The 15,762-nt window shown below is 46.9% G+C and overlaps 1 protein-coding gene across 5 annotated transcripts in view; it reads left to right on the top strand.

Annotated features, from left to right (window-relative positions):
• Nucleotides 1-15,762, top strand: part of ATP10D (ATPase phospholipid transporting 10D (putative)) — a 614,572-nt gene that overhangs the window by 323,135 nt on the left and 275,675 nt on the right. For all 5 annotated transcript variants that reach the window (XM_069201689.1, XM_069201684.1, XM_069201678.1 and 2 more), the window contains exon 7: nucleotides 10,809-10,940. In XM_069201689.1, the coding sequence (XP_069057790.1) occupies nucleotides 10,809-10,940 (132 nt within the window). The remainder of the gene's footprint in view (nucleotides 1-10,808; nucleotides 10,941-15,762) is intronic.

Here is a 15,762-nt window from a genome sequence, read left to right as displayed (position 1 = left end):
CGGACATGGGAGTGACCACCCCCCTGTCCAGCTCCTCCCCTAGGGAGGTGCACAGAGCTCTGCAAGGTGGCTGGTTGATTCTGCAATCTTGGAAACAAGGTGGGCAGAGGCCCCTGGGGGGATCTGACTAGTCAGGCCGGATAGATGGTGTCCCTGACCCTCTCAGGTGGGTCACTTCAGAGAGTGACCAACCCCTTTTAGGGTTACTTAAGGGCTCCCACGAGAGTGGGTCCTAAGATTGGTTGAGCAAGGCTCTACAGGGAACTCTGTGCAAGAAATCTTCTGCTCCTGACCTCTGGAACCTCTGGTCTGCTTTGGAACTGAAACAAGTCTGCTCTTGGTGGGAAGGCTGCAATTGCAACATTGTATCTCTGGATCCTGCAAGAATTCTGCAGCGTCCAAGGCTGTGCATCCTACATGGTCACCAGGACTCTGCACCTGGAAGCACGAAGGAATCTCCCTTGGAGTGAAGGAGTTACTCCCTTGCATCTGCAGACACCTTAAGACAATGACGACCGGTGGATGGAGCCTGCTGTCCCATGGACAACATGAAGGCTCTGCGCACAGGTGATGGTTCTGTGGTCCTCTTTAGACTGTGGGAACCTACTGTAGCTACTGCAACCGCAGCCCTGTGTACGGTGACTGTTGCTCTTGCCAAGGCTTGTTGGCTGTTTCTCCAAGGGATCTTCAAGCACTGAGATGGCTCAGCCTCCAGCACTCTGCAGTCTGAAGATCAACCTCCGCTCTGCAACGCCTGCGATGTGGGACTATTGTTTTGTTATGCTGCTGAGGCCTCTTTGTGACTCACTGTGCCCATGCCTGTGGATCACTTGTGGGGGTTCCAATTACTTCTGCTGGCCTTCTTGCTTGCTGAGGCCAGTCCTGGCTCCCCCTCAGGGATGGAGTCTCCTGGACCTTGCTGGTCCCTAAAACTTTGCAAAAACAGCTTCAGCATCTGCTTGCATTTGCCAGTGCTTGTTGGTGACCTGGTTAGTCACTGAGCCTCCTGTGATCTGGTGGCCGTCGAGGGACAGCTTGTAGGCAACTCATAGGATCTTCTGCAGCTCCTGGGCCCCGCAGCTGGACTTCTTCTTTCAGCAACCTGCAAGAACTTCACGCTCTCTGTCCCCTTCCTTTTCAGGTCTTCTACATCCAGAATCCGTCCCTGGGTTCCACCAGTCAGGTCCACGGGTTGCGAAAGCAGCTGGGTAATCTGACGCTTCCATGACTTCAGTGAGGGTTTCTGACGTCCTTTCAACCCTATGTATCCAGGTCCCCTGATGTAGGTACTCCTGTCTTTTGGGTATCCCTGGGTGGATACTCTCTCCAACCTTCCTCTTGCCTGCTGATTTCCTTGGGGTCCACTGGGAAGGGTCCTGAAACACACAAATTCCAACCACTACTTCCCTGTGTTAACCTATGGGATGACTAGGCAGGTAACAACTCTGCACCTGGTCGCTGGGGACTCGTGTTTTCATCTTTCCCCAGCTCCTAGCTAACTACCACACTTGCCTTGGTTGGGTTCAATGTATTGCATTCCAGTTACTTAGTGTATGATTTCCTCCCCGGGGCTTAGTACATTTTATGATAATTTTGCTTGTTATTTTTTGTATATATATTGTGTAGATATCTCCAAAGGGAAATACACCAGCGCTAGTCTAGTAGTTAGTGCTGTAATAAAGAATCCTTTATTTGTGCTACACTTGTGTCCTTCTTCTTGTGTGAGAGTTACTGTCTGACTACTGTGGCATTGCAAGTGCTTTACATTCCTCCTGGATAAGGTTCAGCTGCTCACCTCAGCAACCCCTAGAGAGCTTTTGTTATCTGTATACCTAAACACTATCACTAAGAGCTGACTGGACTCAGTATAGGGTGCCACACCATTGGTGTACATCATAAACTGAGCCAGCCTCCTACATGTAACCCCTTCCAAAATGAAAGACGATAAAAGCCTAGTCTTACCCAGGTGAGTCTTCATTTTCTGAGTGGAAATATCTTGAAAGTCCATCTGCACTGGCATGGTTACTCCCAGGTCTATGTTCCACTGAAAAGTCCATCCCTTCTAGGGGAATGAAACCATAAGAGGGGCTTTTGATATGTCTGAACAACGAAGTGAGTGCCAAACAGATATGGCCTCAACTTCTTCAAAGCCCAGACCACAGGAGAGGCTTCCCTCTCAATATTTGACCAATGCTTTCCTTTTCTCTGGGGGTCAACCTTCTGCTGATAAGACACAGGTTAATCCTGGTCCTCTTCACTTAATTGAGATAGCACTGCTCCTATTCCTATTTCTGAAGCATCAGTCTTGACAATTTATGGTTTTGTATAGTCTGAGCTTTTAAGAATTGGAGCAGAGCACATGGCCTTTTTCAGAGCATCAAAGGGCTCTTGACAGCTAACTGTGCAGTGTACCTTTTTAGGAGTCTTTTGGAAGTGAGATCTTTCAAGGGGGTCACTATGGAGTCATACCATTTTACAAATCTCATATAGTACCCAGTCAGGCGTAAAAAGGCTCTGACTTGTCTGTGTAGTTGAAGCAACTCAATCCACAATGGTTTACATTTTGCTCTGGAGGAATTGAACTTTGTCTCCACTTACCAGATGGCCCAAGTAAACCACTTTGCTCTGCCCTATCTGACATTTTGTAGCCTTGATAGTGAGGCCTGCCTTTTTCAGGGCCTCAAGTACACTCCTGAGGTGGACTAGTTGATCCTTCCAGGTGGAGTTAAAGACAGCAATGTCATCAGAATACGCTCCACTAAGGGGTGTGGCCAGGAAAGAGACCCTACAAGACGTGTCTCCCTTGAGCTGCTGCTCAATTTTCCCCTTTCCCCTTCATAAAATCACTGAAGGGGGGCTCGCCATTGAGCTGAGCAACTGGCTGGTCATCCTGCTGTGAAGTCGTGCCGGACCCGTTCTGCAAGCCCACCATAGCTGGAAGCACGGTGGTCATCTTGAGTGCCGTGGGCTGCTTCCACGGCAAGGATCAGTAGGGCTGGGATCGTTGGAGGGTTGGGCGACACGACAGACCGCGAGTGTCATGTGGACACGGGTGGACTGGGTAGAAGAGCTGCTGCACGCCCTATTAAGAGATTAAGGGCCAGATGTAGCAAAGAGATTTACCCATTCTGTGTCTATGGAAAAATTTGTTGGTACATATGGCCCTAAATGTTCTATTCCAACGTTCATAAAACATATTCCCGAATCGATTATTTTCTAGTCACTAACACATTGATACCTGGCTGTTAGACTCTGTAATCGGAGGTAAAGTTTTATCAGACCACACACCTGTTCGGCTAGATAAAGAGCCAGAGTCCGCTTTGCTCAGTTCCCAGGCCACTGAACACTAAATGAAGTAGCTTTTTGTGACCCTTCTCTCCGTGATAGGATAAAGGATGCTCTTGAACACTATCTTATTGACAATGACACTGGCAACATATCGCCTGCAACCCTATGGGCGCGGCGAAAGCAGTGCTTAAGGGCGAATTAATATCTCACACGGTCACATACGAACAGGCGGCTAAGCAGCGTAGACAGGAATTGGAAGCTCAACTAGCTGCGGCGAAAACACACCTTAAACAGCAAGGTACAAACTGCAAGAACTCCGTCATCTTAATGGGGAATTAGAACACCTCTTAATCAAGAAGGCAACCAAGAAATAACTCTATATTGGTCAGACCTATTAAGAAAAGGGAGTCAAAGGTGGATAGATTGCTAATGCACAAAATACAACTCCGTTCCAAACGTAATCATATTCATGAGATCCGGGATGAGGCCGGTCATTCCTTTTTACACTACTCCGGACATAATACAAATTTCCACGATTACTATTCAGCCCTGTATAAGTCTCAACCCCTGTTAGACAGTCATCAGGACACTTATGTGGATAGTTATAATCCCCCAGATTGTAGTGAGGATTTACTCCTACTTGACTCGGATATCAGTCCAGATGAGTTTAGATCTGCTATCTCCGCTTTGCACACACATAAGGCTCACTGCCCAGATGGGTTTCCAGCTACGTTTTATAAAGCATTTGTCCATATTTTGTCTGGCCTGCTGGCACGTGTTTTTAATTAAGTTTTAACCACTGGTTCGGTTACAGATACTATGATGGAATCTCATATTATGCTACTTCTCAAACAGAAAAAAACTCCTACCAGTTGTACCTCTTATCGCCCCATAGCCCTCCTTAATGGTGATGTTAACATTTTTACATCTATCTTGCTCAGACCCCTCCAGTGCGTAATACCCACTATCGTAGCGCCTCAACAATTGGGCTTTATTTGCAACCGGCAAGCTAATGACAACACGCGCCTAGCGGTGTCCCTGATGGAGGTGGCAGAACGTACCGGTCAGCCCCTGCTTCTCCTTTCTTTAGATGCTGAGAAAGCGTTCAACAGAGTTGACTGGTCCCCCCACTTCTTCCAATGACGTCTCTTCTGCGAAACACTTGGCAGGCTATCTGTAACGGACATACTTTTCCCTCCTATCCCTTCCCTCTCACACCTTTGGCGCCAAACTGGGATTTTCCACCAGGTGTTACACACCCTACCTCATACGCAAGGAAACAGAGCCCCTTTGGTTGCGAGCTTTTTATGACTAAGACATCTTACAATCAAATAACTCCCTGCGAGAAATGTATGACCTCCCTCGATCTGCGACATGTTGCATAGTTCAGGTTTTGCATTGGGTAGGTCTCCCAAAGGCCCACATAGCAATGGACCGGGACGAATCTTACTAAGAATCCCTTTTCCATTCCAGTGTTCAACGCAAAGGTATTTCCCTACTTTAGCATTATAGTCATGCTCTCCGGCTTGCTAAGAAACACTTTTATATGACACAATGGGAGAGGGAATTAGGAACTGTAATATGTTTTAAGACCAAATTTATATACACCTGCCAGGCTGTCCTCTTGGTGGTCCATGTAATATGTTTTAAGATCAAATTTATATACATCTGCCAGGCTGTCCTCTTTGGGTTCATGCTTGCTAATTTGACTGGCTAGGTGATGGCTGGAGGACTTGAGATTTTTGTTCTGTCCTGGCATTTTGTCTTGACTTTACTGCTGCGATACAATGTACAATGATGTTGGCAATTCTACCTGTCTTTCTACCTACTCTGTCTCACTGCTTTCTATTAACGTATGCTGGCTGTCCTGATCGATATGTCCTGTTTATTTTGCATTGTAAAATACAAAAACAAAGTTGTTAAAAAAAGAAAAGAAATGCTGCACTAAAGTCTTCCAGGCCTGCCAGAACTTGATTCACCAACCTCTGGAATGTGGCATGTGCATTTTTCAAACCAAAGGGCATCACTGTAAAGTGATAATGCCCACCGGGAGTTGGAAATGCTGTTTTAGGCTTGGCAGAGACAGTTAGCTTGATCTGCCAATAACATGCTGTCAGGTCAAAAGTCCTGAGGTACTTGGCTGAAGCCAGAGAATCAATCAGCTAATCTGCCCTACAGATTGAATGGGCATCAGTCTTAATGACTGTATTGAGGCCTCCGTAGTCTACACAAAACCTCATTTCTTTCTTTCCACCCTGGGAATAAGACTTTAAAACAAGGACTACTGGGAAGTCCAAGGGCTTTCTGGAAGCTCAGTCACCCCCAAATCCAGCATATTTTGGACTTCTGCCCTGGTGCAGCCTCTGACATGGTCAGGCTGCCTGTAGGTTTTACTCTTGACAGGCAGACAATCATCTGTGTCCACATCATGTGCACACCAGGTTGTCTGACTGGGTGTCAGGGAAAAGAGTTCAGAGAACTGGCTGAGGACTTGCCTTCAATTTGTTGCTGTTCAGAGAGGACAATCTGCAAAGGCTACCCCATCTACTGAACTGCTCTACTATTGTGTGGAGGCCACTCCGCATGTTTTAGAGTGCTCCTGGGGCCACAGGCTCTAAGACCCACACCTTCTGTTCTGGCTAGTGAAAAGTCAGTACAGCATTTTGGTCATGGCACTGCTTTTGAAACTCTTGGCTGGCCTCAAGGTTTTTTGGAAACCTCCTTCATATACTCTGCCATGTGAGAGCATAGGCCTAGTACATAGTCAACTATGTCCTATTTAGGGGGTTTGACGTTGTTCCCAACCATCCTTCACAAGAGTAAGAGGACCCCAAACTGGATGTCCAAACAGAAGTTCAAATGGACTGTAACCCATTCCCTTCTGTGGAAACTCTCTGAAGGCAAAAAAGAAGGCAAGGTAATAGGACGTCCTTTCTTCTCAGTTTGTCTGGGAGTCCCATAATCATACCTTTTAGGGTTTTGTTGAATCTCTCAACTAAACCAATTCCTTGTGGGTGATATGGAGTGGTGAATTTGTATGTTACACAACATTCTTTCCACATTGCTTTGAGGTATCCAAACATGAAGTTTGCATCTCTGTCGAATACAACCTCCTTAGCGAAGCCCACCATGCAAAAGATTCACAGGAGGGTCTTGACCACTGCAGGGGCTGTAGTGGTCCTAAGGGGAATGTCCTCTGAGTACCTGGTGTCATGGTCCACCACCACCAGAATAAATATGTTCCCAGATGCTGTAGGAGAGTCAATGGGGCCAACAATATCAATTCCAACTCTTTCAAAGGGAACCCCCAACCACAGGTAGTAGGATTCAGGGGGACTTTGTAGTGCCACCTGACTTGCCACTGGCTTTGCAGGAGACACAGGAGCAACAAAACTCCTTGGTGTCTTCAGACATATGGGGCCAGTGAAAATGTGGGACAAGTGTGTCCCAAGTCTTGCTTTGCCCAAAATGTCCTGCCAGGGGAATGTCATGAGCTAAGGCCAATAGGAACTGCCTAAACCTTTGAGGTATGACTAACTTCCTGGTGGGACCAGGTGTGGGTTCTCTATCCTCAGAGTATAGAAGCCCATTTTCCCAATAGACCCTGTGAGGTCCACTGACATCTCCTTCCTCCTCTGCAGCAGCTTGCTCCCTGATGCCTTCAAGAGAGAAGCAGAATTTCTGCTCCAAACTCAATTCCTCCGTGGACGACCTTCCTGCACCTAAGAGCTCTGCTGTATCAGACCCAATTCTCCTCTGGTGCAGGTTCCTCACAAGAGGCAAGATCATCTCCATGAGGAAACTGATCCTCAGATGAATTTTGGGCAGAGGGTTATTTCTTACCCTTCCTACCTTTCTTCTTGGGGGCTGACTGGTCCATGCTTCAAGGCTCCATCCCAATTATCCCTGTTTTCTGGCCTATGCCCTAGTTGTCACAAATACATTAGCAGGGATAGCCAGCATTGTTGCATTGGTCCGTAACTCCACTTCTGCTCAGGCTGAGATCTCCAAATCATTGGCCATTAGGCAGTCTACAGGAATAGAAGAGAACTCTACAACTTTATTACGGCCAATAACTCCTCCCTCCCAGCTAAAGTTAACAACTGCAATAGGGTCGCCCTTAGTGATGTTATCTGCATCGGTGACTTGGTAATTGCTACCAACTAAGGTTTGCTCCGGAGACATCATTTGTTCAGTCACCATGGTGACACTGGCACCTGTGTCCCTGTAAGCTTCTGCCTCAGTAACATTTATGAAGGGGTACTGCCTGTATTTCCTCATTAGGAGGCCGGGCAGCCAGAATGGTAAGGGCCATGCCACCCTCTGATATTAGGACCGCCACAGTGGTTTCTCTGAGTAGGTCAGAATCCACTGCAGTACCCAGGGTGAACCCAGATTCACCCTTGATTGAAGTACTACTACCATTGCTACTGCTAGCAGGAGTGGTAGTAGTACTCTTGCTGCTTTTCTTAGGACAGTTGCTATCACCTGCCCTAGGGCCTTTTTCCTTATACAGGAAGCACCAATGCTTGCTTCTTTTTGTCTTTTTGGAAGAGGATTTGGACCTACCCCCAGAAGAATTTTTGTGGGTCTGATGAAAACTCTTTCTTCTTTTGTTTAGGCTTTTCCCTGGGTTTTAGAAGAACCCTTCTTCTTTTGGTCACTCCTACTGTGAGATTTTTTAGGTTAACATGGGGGCTACCTTTAAATTTGATTCAAGTGTAGAATCCCTTAGGGAGCGGATGGACATGTGAAGTGTGGGGTCTCTGAACTCACAATTTAAAAATACATCTTTTAGTAAAGTTGATTTTAAGATTGTGTGTTTGAAAATTCCACTTTTAGAAAGTGAGCATGTTCTTGCTTATACCATTTCTGTGACTGCCTGTTTGTGGATTCCCTGTCTGGGCCAGTTTGACAGTTGGGCTGGTTGCACCTCACACTAGACAGTGACACAAAGGGATCTGGGGTGTAGTCTGCATTTCCTGATGAGCCATCTGGGCTAGGAGGGAGGGGGGGAATGGTCTCTCACACCTTAAAGGGCTATGCCTGTCCTCACACAATGCAGTCTCCAACCCCCTGGTGAGTGTCTGGGGCCTGGCCTGGGCAAGGCAGGATTTCACATTCAAAAGAGACTTTACTTTGAAGTAGACCTACTTTAAAGGAGAAATTGGGTATAAGAAGTGCACTCAAAACCACAGACTTTAGAAACACTTCTAGAAACAAGAGGAACCTCTGCCTGGAGGAGAGCTGAAGAGCTGAGGAAGAAGAGCTGCCCTGTCTGTGACTGTACTTTGTGGAGCTATCCTGCTGTTGCTGCTTCTGCTAGAGTAAGAGGGCAAAGACTGGACTTTGTGTGCCTTCCATCTTGAAAAGAAATCTCCAAGGGCTTGCCTCCTGTTGTTTGAAGTCTCAGGGACAGCAAAGACTTCTCTCTGCCAGCACCTGGAGTCTCTGGAGAGACTCCTACTCTGCCCTGTGATGCCTATCCAGTTCCTGGGACCCTCGAAGGAGAAGCTGGCAGCCTAAGAGGAAGAAATCCACGCACAGAGTGCTGTGAGGGGAAAAGATAGACGCAACTCCGATCTGCAGTTGAAGAAACAACACGCCGCCGGCTCCGCGGCTGAAAATCGCCGCTCGCTGGAAACGCGATCGAAGAATCGACGCACGGAGCAAGAGAAATGACGTGCAGCATCGCTGATGGAGGTTGGGAGATCGCACTCCGTGCTGTTTGTTTTTTTTAATCATCGTCCGGCTGGATTTTTGATGCAAACCATCAGTGTGCGTGCAAAAATAATGCAAGGCCTGCCTGGACCCGTGTGCGGACCGAACCGACGCATCGATCTCTTGCAGAGAGAAGAACCGACGCACGCGGACTCGACAGAAGGGGGAAACGACACAAGGTCTAGTGAGTGAGTGATAATGACGAATCGTAAGCCCTTTTTGACGCGCACCCGCCCGTGCAGGGTTATTTTTGATGTGCACCAGGTAAATTTTCACGCTAGCAGCGCTAGCATGTGTTTAAAACTACTTAAAGACTCTTTTTGATTTTTAAGTGGTGACTTGTGTATTGTGGATTTTTGTCATTTTGGTCTTGTTTTGTTTCGATAAATATTTCCTATTTCTCTAAACCTGTGTTGTCATTTTGTAGTGTTTTCATTAAGTTACTGTGTGTGTTTTGGTACAAATACTTTACACCTAGCACTCTGAAGTTAAAACTACTGCTCTGCCAAGCTATCAAGGGGGGTAAGCAGGGGTTAGCTGAGGGTGATTATCTCTTACCCTGACTAGAGTGAGGGTCCTTGCTTGAACAGGGGGTAACCTGACTGTCAACCAAAGACCCCATTTCTAACACTCACCATGGTGCGAACCCATTTGGAGGCCTTCTTTTTCAATTCTGGGGGAGAGGTCAAATCAGAGTCCACCAGGTACTGGTCCAGTGTGTCAGACACACAATTGTAAAGGATGTGCTCTGTCATAAGATTGTACAGCCCTTCATAGCCATGCACATTACTACCATGTAACCAGCCTTCCAGAGCCTTAACTGAACAGTCTACAATATCTGCCCAATCCTGAGAGGGCTCCTCATGAGTTTCTCTGAACTTAATCCTATACTCCTTAGTTGTGAGCCCAGACCCATCAATCAGGGCCGCATTCAAGGCTTGGTAGTTGTCTGCATCCTCTTCTATAACTGCCAAAAGTGTCTCTTCCTTTGTCTGCAAAGGAGAGCCACAGGATAGCTGCCCAATGCTTTTGAGGGAACTTGTGGACTTTACAGGCCCTCTCAGAAAGCTAAGTAAGGTATTCTTGACGTCCTCCGGCCTAGCTGGCTATGTTGTGTTACTTTGTTACTAGTTCTGTTGGTCTGCTGATCCAGGTTTGTACTTTGAAATGCTTTCGATGTCACCTTTATAGTGGGCTTTGGTTAAGTGAGTCCCAAGAACAAGCATGTTAAGAATGGTAAAGCCTGAATTATTTATTACATCCTCATTACCGATTCCTCTTTGAAATAACTACTATACAGAGTGGGAGAGTGGGCTGGGATGGCAGAGCATTTATCGTGTGCATGCAGCCATTACAGGGAATTTCTAACGGCATCTTGTTTTTTTGGGTAAAACAAAGAAAGTTGCACCGATTTTTCCGCACATTCCGTGCTGAGTGAAGATAAAGTTTAGGAACCTGACAATGTACACTGTTTTATAACTGCATAATCATTTTTGCTTCCCCACCGCTTTCCCCATCCTTCTTACTATGCCCATCCTTTGTTTGCCAATCAAGACCACTCCTTGTCATGGGTCAAGACGTGGCCAGAGTCTCAAGGTATGGGCAAACTATATCACTCCAGGTTTTCAAAAAGAAAAATAATTCAATATTTATGGAACATATAGATAATGAATGCCATGTGAATGTTCATGAGGTAAAAAAGTCTGGTTTTGTTGCTTGTTTGTAAAAGATGTATGTGCGTGCCTCTTTCTAAACATTTGATAAATAACAAAAGTTATCAATCACCTTTTGCATTTCAGGTCATGAAACCAAAGCAATGCTGAATAATAGCGGGCCACGTTATAAGCGCAGCAAATTAGAGAGGCGGATGAACATTGATATTCTTTGGTGTGTTCTGCTTCTGCTGACAATGTGTTTGTTCGGAGCCATAGGTAATACTTGTGAATGTTATGTTATCAGTCTGATTTCTTGCTTTAGGGCAACAGCCCTCGTCATCAAAAGCAGAGAAAAACTGCTACACACAATTTTGCCTGCACTCCACATACTAAAATGGCATCAAAGCAAATTAGCCAAAAAGTGTCTTTTTTTTTTAAACTAGAGAGACCAACATAATGTAGATTCTTTATAAATGACAGAAGAAAGCAGCACGGAAAACTGGTCAACGATTAGTGTACTTGCATTATGATGTTAAGAGTGTTATAAAAATGTATCTTTCCTTCGTAAATCTTATTTTAGTGTAGAGATGCAGGTTTTACAAGGTTTGATTATGGATAATTTGCAAAAATTAAAATTGTATTGGATCTTTTGGCAGTACCGAATTTGTCACTGTTTGTTTCTATAACTGCTTCATAAATCAACATCTTTAGGCAGCTTTACACCTCATGCTTTAGTCATTCAGTGCAAAGTCGTGTTACAGTTGGTGGCAGAGTGTGCAAAGGAGAGTGAACGACTGATGATAAACTTTCCACATTCCAAATTAGCCTAATAACAGTATTCTTAGCTGTTAGGTATTTCAGCTCCATGTGTGAAAGTTTTGTTAGTTTTAGCTTGTTAGACAGCTTCAGTTTGTGAGATGCGCTATCTGATAGAGACTTCTAGATGCAGATTCCTTACCTTAGAATTGCCCAAGGTGACAGACTGGATCCTGAGTTTTTTCTTCAAGCAGTACTCTTGCGCACCGTCAGTGGTGGTCGATCGACTCCACATCCGTCATTGGCGTCGTGGTCACCGTGATGACATTGCAGTTGTATATAGGTGCCACCCCGATGTGCTGACGTCCGTTCTTTTCTTTCCGCCCCAGTCTATGCACAGATACAGAGAAGACCTACCCTCAGTTGCTTTTTGATTGACTTCCCGACCTTTTTGTCAAACCTTTTTGAGATTCTTGATGTATCAAGATGTCTTCCCATAAGACCGGGTTCAAGCTGTGTGACTCCAGTTACTGAATGATGTAGTTAACGGATCTGCACCTTGTGTGTTTGTGGTGCCTGGAGTGTGACCACGACCCGAAGTTATGCTCCGACTGCGGGCCATGAACCTGAAGGCTTTGAGGAAGTGGTCCCTAAAGCTCTCAGCAGGCCGGTGGTTGGCTCCCCGTCGTTCCTGGTCTCGCTTGAGAGGAAGGTCACGAGTCCATTCACGGAGGCATCACCACTCGTCCTCGGGACATTCAGGTCATGAGAAGAAGAAATCGTAGAAGAGCAAGCGTTCTTCGACTTCACCCCACCGCTCGGTCGATGCGACATGGGATGAGCGTCATCCTTCTAGGCCTCCATACTCGGAGCCTGCTTCTGGGTCAATTCCGTGCCTCCCCGATTTTCCAGGAGCCGGAGTCATCCTGCCCAACTCACGGAGTATTATGAGGCCATGCACCTCATATTTGGGCGGACTGACCCTTCTGTGAGTCCCTCGGACTGAGTAGGGTTGGCAGAGCCCCCTCGGGTTCCAGGCCTACGTCTGAGAGCTTGGTCATTCAGGCTTCTTCCTCTTCTGGTGCATTCCCTTCTGCACCCTTGGACAGGGAATCAAAAAGACTGGACCAGCTTGGAAAGAAAATGCTGTCTTCTCCAGTCTGGAATTGCGGTCCATGAACACCCTATGCCTTTTGGGCCATTACACTCATACTTTATGGGATACCGACACACATGCGCTTCCACAGGTCTTGGAGGAGGCCCGGGCCATTCTCTCCCAAGCTGTTGCAGACGTGAGAGTCACAGCCAAGTTCACGATTCGATATGTACTGGACACCACCGACTCACTGGGCAGATCGGTTTCGTCGACGCCACGCTTAATTGGGAACGTCTGGCTTTTCGGGGGATGTTCAGCAATCGCTTATGGACATGCCCTTTGATGGCACCTGTCTCTTCAGAGACCAAGCGGACTCTGCACTGGAGCACTTACTTTAAGGAGTCACGGGTTATGGCACGGTCCCTTGGCCTTGCAGCTACTCCTCACCCTTTCTCAGTCCACTTTTTGCCCCCTCTCGTGGCTACGGAAGGGGAGCCGAACCACGCCCATTTCCCTCCAGCCACTGTGCCGTGCATGCTACCCTGCCTCTGTGTGGCTGAGGACGTTGGATCCAACATCCCCGTAGATCATGGAGCCAGTTGTTAGCCTAGTCCACCCCACCCCACAAGTGATGGGGTGGTCCCAGCTCATCTGCATTGGCTCAGTCTTCCCCTACCTCGATGACTAGCTGCTGAAGGCTGGCTCGCCCCAGTCTGTCGTCTCCCACCTCCACACTACGGCAGACTTCCTGCATTTGTTGGGGTTTACTATAAACATGCCGAAGTCACACTTGACACTCTCTTAGACACTCCCTTTCTCCGGCGCTGTGCAGTTTCGTGCTGAAGGATTTTCAGGCTATGATATAGATGTTTCAGCCTCTATTCTGGATTTCGGTCAGACTGACTCTGAGGGTGCTGGGCCTCATGGCTCCTGCACCCTGCTGGTCATACATGCCAGATGGTATATGCATGCTCTGCAGTGGTACCTGAAGTTCTAGTGGGTACAGCATCAGGGGAATCTCTCCGACATGGTTCAGATCTTGGAGGGAATTGTGCAGACCTGCAGTGGTGGCTAACAAACCAAGAATGGGTCTGGGGCAGATCCCTCTCCCTTCCCCAACCAGAGCTGACAGTAGTGACAGATGCGTCATTGCTGGGGTGGTGTGGCCACAAGAGAGAGGCGCAGATCAAAGGCGTCTGGTCTCCAGTGGAGTCCGGAATCCATATCAGCCTTCTAGAGCTCAGAGCGATCTGGCATGCATTGAAGGCATTTCTTTCCTCTCTCAAAGGGAACGTGGAGCAGGTGTTCACAGACAACACCACCACCATGTGGTACTGCAAAAAGCAGGCGGGGTGGGATTGTGGACCCTTTGTCAAGAGACCCTGCGTCTCTGGACATGGCTGGAACGTCCGGGCATACCCCTAGTGGTTGAACATCTGGTGGGCTCCCTGAGAGCAGACAAACTCAGTCATCAATGCATGGTCGATCACGTATGTCCTCTCCATCCGGATGTTGCGCAAGCTCTCTTTCAGCAATGGGGAGAGCCTTGGTTAGATCTGTTCGCCTCCACATAGAGAGCGCAATGTCAGCTGGTTTGTGCATTGGAGTTGCCAAGGCGGCACTCGCTTGCCGACGCTTTTCATCTCAAGTGGAACTCAAGCCTCCTGTACGCCTTTCCACCATAACCCTTCTGTCTCTTCAGGCGGATCTTCTGTTGCAGCAGCAGGGGAGGGTACTCCACTTGAACCTATCCAGACTCCGTCTTCTTGCGTGGAGATTGAGCTGCGGAAGTTGACAGCTTTCTTCCTTCGCCCGAAGTCTGTGATGAAGCAGACAAGGTTTTTTTCATGTGTTCATGGATCTTCTGTATTTTTTAACTGAAGGAGAGGTTGATTCAGTGCACTTTTCTGTGGAGTGAGGAGGAGATCGGCCCAGCTGTGGGTTTAATTGATGGTGTCGACTTAGAACTTTACTTCAGCTGAAATGATGAGATGTTGGTGTTTTGCCCAGAGGGACTTCTTTATCAAGTTGGCATCAGGTTGCCCCCTCTTCTTCCCCTATTTTATTTTCCTTCTTGTCTACAGATGGATCATTTATGGTCTGCAGTTCTTCAGAGTACCACGGTACCAGAATTTTAATTGAGGCATGGATGATGTTCGCAACATCTTTAAAAATAAAAAAAAAACAACGTATTGAAGTTGATTAGAAGGATGTTGGTGTAGGATGGGGAGCTGATAGAATGAGTGAGTAGATCAAGCATTAGGTTATCTGTGGTGAACATTTTGAAGGAACTGAATATTTTGTCTTCTCTTTTGGGTTGGCGTTAGTTTGGTTTTTTGTAGAATGCTGAGCCGGGAGATGGAAATAGCAAGCAGTTTGTCCAGTCCAGCAGTGTATTTATATTGTTTTCATTAGAGTGTTAGTGATGTTGAGAAGACAATGTTGAAGATGTCTCCTATGGAGTGTGCTGGTTCTGTGACATGCTATACCACATTGAGTGTTTCAATGAAGTTGAAGAGGGTATCTCTTGTGTGTAAGCTTGTGGTGTACGGGAGGTTGAAGTCTCCTAGGAGGGTCATTGAGGCATGTAGGGTGGATTAGATGTTGAGGAGATTTGAGAATTCATCAATTAAAACCTTGTTTTGTCTGAGAGGCTTGTGGTACTGATGAAATGGCGTGATCCAAGTTGCAGAGAGTGGGAAATAACCTGTCAGCAGCTCGATGGAGTTGTCTGTCTTGCTTGTATAGGGTGCAGGACCAGGAGGACTTACAGATTATAGCATGGCCTCCTCCCTTCTTATTTGCTCATTTCACATGATGGATGCTGTAGCTTGTGGGAAGAGGGATGTCTAAGATGAGCGAGGTAAACGTGTTTCTGTGATGAAGAGGGCATCCATCTTTGTAATAGGTGATGAGGTCTGCTGTGTTTGTTGAATGAAGTGAGCAAGTGTTAATGAGCATGAGTTGGAATGTGAGGGTGTGCAGTAGTTAGTGGGATGTGTACAAAGGGGTTGGGTCTGTGCGATTTCTTCAGGAGTGTCTTCTAGATTTGGGTGGGGTTTTGGGGATTGCCAATATGCTGTGATTGATGAGGCACATGGTTCTATTTTTACTTGCAAGTTTCAGTGGAACAGGGCCCAAACAAGCAACACCCTTATGTGTGTCTGCCCTTTGATGGAGGCACCTGCGTATGGGACGCCTTAAGAGTTAATTGATTTAAGGGCAAAGTAGGAAGTGATGTCCCTT

The sequence above is a fragment of the Pleurodeles waltl genome, chromosome 1_2 (assembly GCF_031143425.1).
Source record: "Pleurodeles waltl isolate 20211129_DDA chromosome 1_2, aPleWal1.hap1.20221129, whole genome shotgun sequence".
Lineage (NCBI taxonomy): Eukaryota > Metazoa > Chordata > Amphibia > Caudata > Salamandridae > Pleurodeles > Pleurodeles waltl.
This window is presented reverse-complemented; position numbering and strand designations above follow the sequence as displayed.